Source organism: Panthera pardus, unplaced genomic scaffold (genome assembly GCF_024362965.1).
Source record: "Panthera pardus isolate Hobbes unplaced genomic scaffold, ASM2436296v1 HiC_scaffold_8, whole genome shotgun sequence".
Lineage (NCBI taxonomy): Eukaryota > Metazoa > Chordata > Mammalia > Carnivora > Felidae > Panthera > Panthera pardus.
In genome coordinates this window covers 132,753,255-132,766,184 of record NW_026527013.1, presented here as the reverse complement: position 1 = coordinate 132,766,184, position 12,930 = coordinate 132,753,255, and the positions used below count along the sequence as shown (strand labels likewise).

At 38.4% G+C, this 12,930-nt stretch overlaps 1 protein-coding gene across 1 annotated transcript in view; it reads right to left on the bottom strand.

The window, feature by feature from the left end:
* Positions 1-12,930, bottom strand: part of MDFIC (MyoD family inhibitor domain containing) — an 88,254-nt gene that overhangs the window by 62,664 nt on the left and 12,660 nt on the right. The window contains exon 3 of the mRNA XM_019418066.2: positions 6,650-6,772. Within this exon, the coding sequence (XP_019273611.2) occupies positions 6,650-6,772 (123 nt within the window). The remainder of the gene's footprint in view (positions 1-6,649; positions 6,773-12,930) is intronic.

The following is a 12,930-nucleotide window of genomic DNA, read 5'->3' as shown; positions in this document are numbered from 1 at the left end:
TATAAACTCTGAACACAGAGGCCACACCTGTAGTGTTCATCACTGCATCACAAACATAACAGAGGGTCAGCACACTGTAACACTTCATCTTAAAAGAACTGATTTCTTATTCAGCTTTAAAAGTTATATTTTGACTCCTAATCCTGAAAGGTACCCATGAATAACATATTCTACAAAAAAGAATTTATGTGTAAATTCACACAGTATTCAACTCCAGAAAGTTGGAGGTTTGAGAACTAAAATTATCTGGACCGCAGCATTTATGGTCTTGATCATTACATGTTAGTTATTTCTTCAGTGGTTAGCATTTTCAGGGTAATCTCTGTGGTAATTTCCAGGCCTCAGCTCCTCCCTGAGACTTGAAGAAACTCCCAAATAGGAAAGGAATATATCTGGTTCCCTCACTGAACCCCACCCGCCACCTGTATTTCAATATCATCTCATCTCTCCCAATAAAGACCAAAAGATTTTAGGGATATCAGAAAGAGCCTGAAAATCTTTGACAAAAGGGCAGCAAGAGATAGACTGGAAATGAAATGAGTCATGGTATAAGATAAGGGTGAAGGGCAAGTAATAAATTAGAATATTAATAGGAATAGTAAGGACAACAACATCAGCTATATACATTGTATACTTTATAGAACGTGAAGCATTTTAAAACTAATTTAAAAAGGTTGAGAAAGATAGGAGAAGGAAGAAGAAAGGAAGGAAGCTGGGGAGATAGGCAGTAAGCAAGGGAAAGAGCAATGAAGGAAGAAAGGAACTAAAGGAGTCTCAGACTCTTCTAGCAAAGCAAGAAAAATAAGAACTAGGGAACGAAAATAGGTCTTACATAAAGTGCCATTCCTACCCACCTCCACAGACAATGAACATTATTCAGAGCACTGCCACCATTCACTGAGAACTCTTCAGACTAGCTTCAAAGTGAAGAGCAGTCAAACCTATGACTTGACTGTTTTAATATCTTTAGGAGTCATCTATGAATATTTGGAACTCGACGTGAATGAATCAGGTATGGCTTGAGAGTAAGAAGGGGGTTAGAAGGCAAAAAACAAAGAATGTACTGATTTAGAATGCTCATATTAGGAACTTAAAGTATGAAATAATACAAGCAAGATGTATTTTTAAGAATCTCATTAATTCCATGTACTTCTTAAGGATTTATTAAGCACAAACCATGTAATATCCAATGCTCTATTATGACATAATTATCAATGATCTCAGGAAGACATGGTCTAACACCCAGCATATCAGGTGTCTGGACATGTAACCCATTCGAACCATGGATCCAGAAAGAACGAAAGAAACAATGAAAGAACAAAAGAAAGAAACCGAGCAAGAACAAAAGCAAAAAACAAAGCTTTGAAACTGATACTTGTGTCCAAAGATAATGACAATCAATAAATTGATTCAATGTTTAGACACATATTTCTGTGATAATTAAGCATAAAAAATATTTTTCTCCAATAATCCTTAAAATAACACAATAAGGTATATAGAATTAGTACCCCCATTTTATTTTGTTTTTACAGCTTATTTATTTTGAGAGAGAGAGCAGGGGAGGGGCAGAGAGAGAGAGGAAGAGAGAATCTGAAGCAGGCTCCATGTTTACAATGTGAAGCCTAACACAAGGCTCAATGCCACACACCAGGAGATCATGACCTGAGACAAAACCAAGAGTTGGATGCCTAACTGACTGAGCCACCCAGGCACCCCAGGACCTCCATTTAAAAAAGGAGAATTTTGATCATAGAGTTTAAATAACTTGCCCAACACCAGCAGGAATCATGTATCCAGGATCTGAACCTGACCATCAACTCCCACTGGCCTCCAGGAACTGAACTTAAGATGCCCAAAGCAAAAGATGGCAATGGTTCTCCCTAACTTCTTGGTCAAAACCTAGATGAGCTTGGAATAATGCACCCTAAGGGAGAAGTGTGTCAGTAAACTTGAGTTCCATTCTAGAATGCAGCCTAGTGATGGTCATTGAACAATGAGATCATTGTAAGTAACCATCAAAAACAGCTTATGTTCGGGCACCTGGGTGGCTTAATCAGTTAAGCGTCCAACTTCGGTTCAGGCCATGATCTCATGGTTCGTGGGTTTGAGCCCCGTGTCGGGCTCTGTGCTGACAGCTCAGAGCCTGGAGCCTTCTTTAGATTCTGTGTCTCCTTCTCTCTCTGCCCCTCCCCTGCTCACCCTCATGCTCTGTCTCTCAAAGGTGAATAAATGTTAAAAAAAATAAAATAAAAAACAGCTTATGATTTGTCCACCTAACCCTAAACTAAACCAGGAGTTCGATTTTGGAATAACAAATGGTTAAAGATTCTTCTCTTCATGGGGCGCCTGGGTGGCTCAGTCGGTTAAGCATCCGACTTCTGCTCAGGTCACGATTTCACGGTCCGTGAGTTCCAGCCCCGCGTCAGGCTCTGGGCTGATGGCTCAGAGCCTGGAGCCTGCTTCCGATTCTGTGTCTCCCTCTCTCTCTGCCCCTCCCCCGTTCATGCTCTGTCTCTGTCTCAAAAATAAATAAACGTTAAAAAAAAATTTTTTTTAAAGATTCTTCTCTTCAGACCAAAGCATTTTAACTGCAGCCACATAACCATTTGGTCAGTGTATTTTTTTTTTAAAAGAGAATTTTTCTGAGAGACAAATGGAGGCAAAGATATTGAGCAAGATGAAGTCACAATGACTTGCTCCCGATATGGGATCCCACAATGAATGAGCATGCAATATTAGGAAAGAATTCCAGGTCTACTGAGAACCGTAACACGAAAGCTGCCTCTCCCAGTCTTATTGGGTGGTATTTATTTCAGGGGTTTGTTTACATAAGTGAATTCTCGGAGAATATTAATACTACTACTATAATGTGCATTCAAACATGAGACCTGCAAAAGAAATTTAAATCCCAATCTCTCCTGATCTTTCCTTATCACCAAGTAACAAATGTTCTCTGTATATAAACAGTACACCTGAGTATCTGCCATTTCCAGTATTAGACATAGAGGAGGCAGCCCCGAAAGTGATAAAATAATATTCACTAAGGAGCGATCAGAGCTACATTGGCCAAGTCTTGGGAAAGAAAGAATAGAGATCCTCATAACCGAGCCCGCTGATGTTGAGAGGAAGCTCAGAGGACACCAAGAGGAAGATGTCAAGCAGCAAGCCGAGTGAAAAAGCCTGATGCATTAGCTCCATGAAGAGGAGGCAAGAGTGACTTGGGCAACAGGCTTGCAACCTACTGCCAATTGAGTGCTTACTATTATGAGAGTGAGAAACTCTTCAGAATGAATAAATGGGTTAAATAGAATGAGGATTGCCATTTAAGTAGAGCATTCGAACTTTGCTTCAGATCATGGGAATTCTACAAAATCACAAAGGAGAGAATTAGCTGAACAAAATAGTTTAATTTAATGGGACATTTATTTCAGAAGAGGAGCTAAGGAAAATTTCTGGAGTTAAGTAATGGCATTTAGAATTAGGAGACATGTATGTAAAAGCAATGGCCAAGGATAAAGTTAAGTGATAAGAATTCTTCAGAAAGACCTAGAAAATCAGAGATAGAGACCTAAGGCACTTTAGAAAGAAGAACAAAGAAAAATGTGAGCTCTCTATAAGAAATAATTAAAATAGAATTTGACCTAAATTAAAGGAAAATACTACATGTATCTGAATGTAAGCACAGGAACACAGGAACACACACACACACACACACACACACACACACACACACACACACACACACTCCTTCCTACCTTAGAAATCCCCCCAAAGACTAAGATCAAAATGTTACTTCTGTTCCTTTTCTAGTCTAATTAAAACATGAAATGTTGCCTATTGCCTGTTACCAGTTTATGTGCATTATGGGTTAAATAGAAAAATTAATATTAATTGAGGGTGTCATTTCCCTGCCACATTTATTTTACCAATTCAGAGGAATAGTGATTATAAAAACAAGGCATAGCTCCAAATTATATACTGAATCATATACGCTAAACTGAGGGGAAAAGCCAAAGTCTTTACTGGTGTTGTCATAAAAATATACTCTTATAAACTCTAAACTTTAGACTTAAGCCCCTTTCCAGCAATTATAGACCAAAAATATTTTCTCATAACATGAACCCATTGTAAACTGTAAAAAGGAAACTCATAAGATGAAAAAATAAAACTTCCCAAACATAAAATTTCCTCAAATTACCTTCCTTACATTTTTAATTCTTTACTGATTTGATTTAGGTTAAAAAAAAAAAAAAAACTTGAGTCGTTAGAATTGTCTTTTTAATTTAAATTTCATAAGAACGAGAATCACAATGCACATTCCCTGACCAGATTGTGTGTGGCCTATTTATTCAAAATGTTTGATTCCATATGGATTTCTTCTCTTTTATTTATAACTTCCAGAAAGGATTCTCAGTAATAAGTTAGCAACTCAAGGGCAACCAATGTGAAATCCAGGCCCTGAGAGCACTGTACCTGAGGTCTGTCACCTGCAATGTTTTCTAGAAGGACCAGGGAAGACACACAAAGCTCATGAACTTCTGTGTGGAGTATGAACCAAGTGTGAGCCACAAGTGGGTGGTCCACTGAGGTCAGGGTTAAAGTTCAGAGAATAATTTGGAAATTATTCTCAGCTTGGATCTCGTTTATGAGGCCTGAGAATACACCCTTTAATTAGAATACAATTTCCAAAGCAACCACTCCCTTGACTTTCCAGAGCTCAGTTATTCTCAGAAAAGTAAAAACAGCCTCATCACACTGACAGCTAACAGTCCCCTATAAATTACGCCTTAAATGTCCAACAAAGAAAGCAGCAGGCATCCGGACAACGTAGATGTTAGCTGCCAGCCCTTCTAAACACTCTCAAGAACAGATAGAGAAAAAGAAGTCGTATTAAACAGACTCACTCTCCTCTATTTCTTGCTTATGCAGCTGAGCTATCCCATGGAAGCTTGGAAAAAGAGTGGGTTGTGCATTTGAAAACGTTCCCACACCCCAGCCGGCCTCATTTTTCTGAGGATCCCTGCATCCAGCCAAGCTCACACTACAGTGGGAACACTAAAATCAGTTCCATGAGAGCCAGCTGTCCTCCTCTTCCACAGTGCTCAGGGAGCCACACAGGACTCCTGGAACGGGAGCCAGCCCGGTCCTGACTCACCACAGATGTTCCCCTCCTCCCCCATGCAACTCTGAGCCAGGGCCTTCTTTCCAGGGCTTACTGTTATTACAAAAGATTTCACTGGGCCCCCCAAAATGTGCTGGATGCTGAGAGGAAAACACGCATCTCCCTAGCTGTGGGGTTAAGAGAGACAGACATTAAATTATTCAGAGATGGCCAACTACCCTATGGGGCCAAAGAAGGAAATCCAGGCAGCTTTGTAGAGTTCAGTGTCAGGGAGTTGGAACAGCAGAAGCTATCACAATAGCAAACTTTGAAGTGCTATCCAGGCTTGAGTTGAGTTTAAATATGACATAAAACATTCCGTTTTGGCAAATCCAGACATCAGATTTTTCTCTGGACCCAACAAAGTCGTCTTTGCCTTAGTTAGAAAAGCGTGACCAGGACGAGAACGAAAATACAGTTTCTGAAATTTGTAAATCAGAATTCAGAGTCCAAGGTCACCCGCAAATATTTGGAAATTCTCACCAGCTATTTTTCAGGCAGGAGTGGCGTTGCTGTCTTCGGACTTTATCGTGTATGCATTCATCTGCCCATTTTCCCAGGGTTGCGGGGGGCGGGGGGGGGGGGGCACAAAGCGCCCTGTCTCTGCATTTCTTCAGGGCATATTAGTAAAACAACTTGACAGTTGCTCCCAGAGTGCCAGTGTCCCATCATACAGGCTGAATCATCATCATCTCAACAAAGAAACTATTTCATGCCGTTGACAGTATTTTTTTCTATCACCAAATAGCATAACAATATTCTTTATACTTACCTGTTTGCTACAAAGAATATTTCATTATATAGCAAATTCATTTTGAACCTACCGGGGTGGGGGTGGGGGAAAGCCTCAGGTCTTAGGAGAACCTGACACATCATGAGTATTCTACATAGTACCCAAAAGATACTGGTATTTCCGGGGATTCCCACCATCAAATGGAAATAAACCACAGCTTTTGTATACAGTCTACAGAGCAAGTTCAGGGAGAGGAAGAGAAGAAAAAGAAAAGCCAAGTAATGCCAATGATGGGAATTGTAAAAAAAAAAAAACAACAAAAAAAACCAAAAACATTTGGAGTCATTTGGCTACAAGAACAGAGACCAGAATGGCATTACCAAAATACTGTTCATTGCCCTTTTGTTCTTTCATTATCTTTTTAGTTTCACAGTCCATTTAGAATTGTCTGACTACTTCTCAGTCACTGCTCAAGAAGGAATTAAGTTTTATCTCTAGCTCTATGAGAGTAAAATCCAATGTTTACAGGTCAATTCTTCCTTTTCTAAGAAAAAAAAAACAAAGGATGAAAATGGACAAACAGGATTACCTATATTCTAGTTTTAGCTCTGTTTTTTAAAATACTCATGAACATACTTTCAGATAAACTCTGTTGGTTTATAGATTTCCAGGAAAATTATATGGGGCAATTAACTAAAAGCCTATTATCATAGGCATATACCCAAATCACTCTGATTTTCTCTAAAAATACTTACTTCGGATGAGTTCGTCATCTGAACAATTTCCCCAAATGGACTGGTCTTGCATCATTCCATGTGTGAAGCAGCTATCGGCAGCTTGAGTTATATTTCTCTCAGTATTTTCTTTATCACATTTTTCTAAATAAAACAAAAGATCTATTACCATTAAATGTTACATATTGTTCTCTATTTTTTTCAGTTTAAGGTGTTTTTTTCCAAATGCTTCCAAGTCTGCCATAATGCCATAACTTAAGGAAATGGGAGCAGTACCTCTATTGACTGTCGCATAGGTATTGAAAAAGTAACAGATTTATTGAGCACCTACTATGTGACAAGCATCGAAGAAACAAACGTGTTTACAGTAAAACTAACCTGTTACCGTAAATAAGTCATCATAACACAAGTGGTGTGCCATGACAGAGAAATGTGGAAAGGTCACATAAAAGATGAAAATGAGTCCATACATGCAGAGGGCAGGTGCAGCAGAGAAAGCAACAAAGGAGAAGAGATCCCAATGAATGGTGGGGATTAAAAACCAGGCTGAAGCTCAATGGGGAGCAACTGAGAAGTGAGAAGGTACAGAAACAAGCAGCGTTCTCTCTGCAGAAACTTGGGAAAGAGGCAAGGGCTGTGTTATGCATTCTCACAAAGGGAGATGTTTAGGATGGGAGATTTATACAGGGGTTTATGGGCTCTTAGGGGGAAAGCCAGTAAGGAAAAGTAACATCTGATCAGGAACATAACAACTCAAACAAAAAGCTAACTACAACACAAGGTAAAATCCATGTTAGAAGAGGTCCAGAGCAATAAAGAGGTTCAAAGGAAGAAAAAGAAAGTCATCAAGATTCAGACCTCAAGAAAAGCACTCCAGAGAAAGGTGCGTGTTGGATAGTCTTCAAAACACTAGCAGGAATTCTGCAAGCAGAGATGGGAGAAAGGTCATTCCAGGTGGAAGCATGGCCTGGCCAAACTCCACAAGCATAAACTCCAGCAAAGGTTCCAACTCTCTGGAGTGTGAAATACTTTAAGGGGGACATTAGGAGATAAGACTATAAAGGTTTGATTAGGGACACGGCATGGGTATCTGAATGTGAGGGTGAGAAATCTAGACAGAATTTCAAGGCAAGATAAGTAAGTCAAAGTAGCCATTGAAGCTTTATGAATTGCTTTATCAGAGCTGTGCATTAGGAAGATTAATTCATTTGTGCACAGCAGTGTCTCAATCCTGTCTGCATTTTAACTCACTTGGGGGGCTTTTTAAAAAGCAGATTCCTGGACCCCACCACTAAAGATTCTATTTCAATTTAGGGATGGGGCACTTAGGTAATTTTACTGCACTTACATCCTTGACAATCACTGGAGTATGGATGTATCTAAGAGGGAGAACAGAGTATAAGAGGGGCTTAGAGTAGTCCAGTTTAATCAGAGTTTAATCAACTGAACAACAAGATGGGAAAGGGGGTAGATGTGAGAACATAACTAGAGATTTGCACAGATGATCAGGGAAGATGGGATTGGAGATGATGGAGCTCTCTTGGTCAAGGATTTGAAGGGGAAAACCTGGAGAGGAGGAGAACAATTTATTAGTTAAAAATATCTATTTGTACGTAGATGTTTTAGGCATCGTGTCAGGCAATGAAGGCTCAATGAATTCTGAGACACAGCTCAGGCCTTCATGAACTTTACAGTTTAGTAGAGGAGGACTTTAGGTTGCACATTTGAAAGTGCAAATCATAAATAAAGTTATAGCTGGGAAAAGTGATCTTCCTAAACTTGACTGCTAAAGCCATTTAAATGAATGGGCCCATCAAAAGAGTGAGCACATTAAAATAAGAGTACCAACAGGGTCTGTACAATTAGACAGGAGTCAGAGAAGGACGAGAAACTGGATGATGTCAAGCCATGGAAGCAAGGAAAGGAAAGAGATTCAAACAGAAGTTGTTAGTCAACTCTGTTAACATTTCCAGTGGAAGGAAAAATTTTCTGCACATGCAAAAGTTTCTCATGTACCATGGGGATTTCACAACAATTGAAAAGTTCTGCCATGAAACACATTTCAACACATGAAAATAGATGGACACCGCTTAGGACTAAGTCCAGAGGCTAAAAATCTCTGAAAAAAAGCAAGGTCTTCAATGCTAAGTATTTTCAGAAAGCAAAACCATATTCAGGTAGCAGTAAAATATAAATCAGAAGCATGCTAAACCAATATGTTCTAGAAGATTTATGTAACATTTACTCAGCATTATCCTAGAGAAAATGTAATCTTCCTGAGAGGTGTTCGTTTCAATTAAAATCTTTACTTTTTTAAACAACTCCAGAAATCTTTCCACTGTTACAGTCAACTCAAGGCCTTTCTGAGATTATCAACAGAAGAGCTTTTTATAAAAACTCACTAGTATACACAAACTAGCTCATCAGCAGAGTCCCACACACTTGCTGCTACTGTTATGAAGCTAACTGCCGCCAGGTGTCATGCTAGTAGGCTTGATTCAATTAGCAACTTTAATTGAAGCTGAATGAAATTAATTATATAATTTTGAGCTGTTCAAGTTTAATTCCATTAAAATTAATTCATGAAACCAGGGCATTATGAAGCATTGCTGACTAAAAGAAAATAGGTATGAATAAAGCCTCTAGACACACTTGACTCACATTTGAATCATGTCCAATATTCAAGTGCTCAACACAGGCCCTCTAAACTCTCCACCGAATAAATGAAAATGTCATGTGGTCCATATACACGCTGATTTACTAGTGACCCACCACTAAGAGGAAAATAAAGTTCTTCTGCTTTAAGTATTTATTAAGGAACAGTTTATCACTTATTTTTTTTTAAGTTTCCTTATCTGTGAAATTCTAGAGTTAGAGTCCTTCTCAAGTTAAAAAAGAAAAATTATCATTCTTTGTCCCTTTATATTCAAGAAATAAGAAACAAAATGTAATTACTATCAAATCATAATCATCAGTCTATCCAACTTTGCCTCACTTGAAAAGTAAATGTCTTAGCCCAAAAGTTGGCCTCAGCTTTTTGCTATGACCCACACAGCACCCAGCCCAAAACAAGGCTCAGAAAAGGTTCTAAGCATAAAAATTCAGTTGACTTTTGCCAATTCTCCACTTTTAAAAATTAAATTTCTGTGACCCTTTGAATGTTCTATAACTTTTTAACATGTGTATATTATTTTATTGGCATGTTTGTAATATTTAATGGAATACCTATATAACAGTCTCATAAATGGGGCGCCGTTACATCTAACACTGAAGAAACGCATGGAGGCAGACTAAGACTTAATTGATAGACAATGGTAAGGCGGGAATCATGATGCCCAGCCGCAGAACCAACCTTACTACAACTTTCAGTACTTTGGGTCAGCCACTACTCAGTAAAATGACAAACAGGCAATTTCTAATAGATTTCTGTTATCAATGGAGGTTTACTGTATGTGTGTCACTTCTGAACTGCAGAAGCAGGGCCACAGTCCTGGTTTAATCAATTCCTTCCTGGGTTTATGAAGGTTTGTAGATGCTGTTAAACTAGTATATGGTCCCAAAAGGCACATCCCATAGGCAATCAAGTAACTTCGTGATGCATGAGCTCAGCCCGTACCTTTCTGTAAGAATTCTGCGTATACAACCAAGCAGCACTGCTCTCTAACTTAACCGTTTTCTCTTAAAAGGGGACCGTGGTCATCTCAATAATGCTGTTCTTCTACGCCAGTGGGTCTTCACTGTTGAGCCCCTTAAACATAAAGAGGCACAGGTTCCAATTCAGGTGGTATGGGGTAGGATGGGGGGAGGGATGTCATCATCATATATGGCCAGGTTTGAGGGACACTGTTCTAAGCAAGCTCTTCTGCACTACACAATTTCTGTACTACATAGTTGTCATAGGACAACTATGAAAATACAAATCATTAGTTATATATGACATTAACAAGCTCTACTAATAGACGAATATATAAGCATTGTTTTAGAAATTAAAATAAACTTGAAGACACTTTAAAAACAGCACTAGACCAGAGGACAGCTGCATACTACTGGCATCTGCTTCCATAAGGCTAGCCTCCCAGGAATCACAGAAGTACGGAAGAAATCTTTGGCTGAGGGAGGAAAAAAAAGTCACCTTGGTCTCTGACAAAAAAAAATCCTCTAGCTTGAGAGACCAAACATACACACAAAACAATCAAGCAATTACCAAACAGAAGGTAATGGAAACTGCACTGGGTTGTAATTCTGACTCAAAAACTGACCAGCTATGTGGCTGGGGCTGGGTCTCATTTTCTTCAAACAGAAGTGAGGGCACTGAGCTGGATGATGGCAGAGGCCTTTTTTGTCTCCACAATTCTGTAAATCTGACTTTGCCAACAGTCTAAACAACAGAGCCAAAACTTCATATACACGTTGAAGGGTTCAGAATAGAGTGGAGGAAATCAAAGAAAACCCTTTGTAAGGCATTGGATTTGAGTTAATTCTCAAAGAAAATAACAAGCATGAGTTAAGCAAAAGAATCAAAAGAAAATAGTAAGAATTCTAAATGATCGATTTAAATACAATATATCCTACTCAGAAATGACTCTCTCACAGGATCAATACTCTTTATTTTTTGTTATTTTTCTAAACAAGGGTATGAATGGTGAAAAGCAATCTCTCTCCAATGTCAATCGTTCCTGCTGAAGAAGAATGAGATCCAGGTAAACAGAATTTCCATTTCATTTAAAATTCTATAATATTTTACCTAGTCGACATTGTCCAAATTTGAAACCTTGAGAATGAGAATTTTACTGACCTCTGAGAGTTAGGGAATAACCCAGTTGAATGGTGATTAACAAGAGAAAAATCTAAAAGCATTACATGTAAGTAAATTGGATAATAATATACGTACAACATTATATTATGTTCTATGCCACAGAACAGCCACTTAGCTGGTATATGGTTGTTAAACAAGTTTTTAAAAATAAAACACTTCCTTTTGTTGGAAGAGTAAATTAATTAACTTTTGCAATTACAGTATTAGCAATTTTCAAAGGGCTTTAATATTTATTTGATCTTCAGAACCATCAATGATATCGTAAGAACACGTTGGCTTCATTTTACTGATGAGAATGCAGAATGAGAGTCAGAGACAGACATTCAGGCGAAAATAGGAGAAAAGCCAGAAGTGGAAAGCATCTTGCAGCTCATTTGATACTGTACCAAGTGTAGAAAGACCCACCACACCACTCAGCCCTTCAAACCTCCAAGGAATGATCCCTCACACAAGGAAACACCCCTATTCCTGGTCAGTTAGGTCTATTAGTAAGTTGTTCTTTATTTTGAACACAAATTTGCTATCAGGTAATTTATAACTAGTCTCAGTTCTGCCCATTGAAGGTAGACATAGTAAACTTAAACCTTTCTAAAAGATTACATTGTCAACTACTGAAAAGGGATAGTCTTTCCATCAGTTTGTAATCAAGCAAATATACCATCTCAAGAGTTAAATGCTTTTAGCACACAACAGTAAAAGAATCTAGCCATGCTGCATGCAGATGATTAGTTTGTGAAAATTACTAATGAGCTTTTAAACACAGAGTTCTGTATGTGCCAGGGTTTTCCAAGAAATGGAGATAATCCTGTCATGTACAAGTGCAGATATCTGAATCCTTCCTGATGAACAAAGACTCTCTTTGGTTCTCTGGAACAGAAAGACCATCTCTAAATTGCACTTTGTGCTGGAAGTGGTTAACGGCACAGGGTGTCTCAAATCAGGGTGCCTGGGTCAACCACGAATGCTATGGATCCTGGGCAAATTAACTGTCACATGCTTAATCTTTAAAATAGGAATAGCAATAGTATCTATCTCATAAACTGGCTGTGGAAATAAACGGAATCATGCCTGGAAAGCAGAGTTTCTGTTATATAGTAAGGGCTCATCCACATTTGCTATTATTATTTCATTAACTGTTATTACAATAAGCATCTTTTAAAACCCTGATATAAAGCTATCATATGGAAGATGTTGAAGGAACTAACTAGTCAGTAATCCCTATGTGAAAAAGCAGGCAAGAAACCTATTTCCAGACTTAGTATGAGGAAAACTATTGCTCTCTCCGAGAAGCTATACATTTTTCCTGAGGCACAAGGAACATCGTATTAAAGAAAAAGTTTTCTTTTTGACCCAAATTTACAAACAAAATTGAGTGAGTCTGACCCTACAGTCTCTATATACACTTTGATTTTCCCTCATGTTTGGATCTCCTAGGTACCTGTATTTTCCATTATTAGGTTTTAATATTCTTTTAAAATGTACTCTT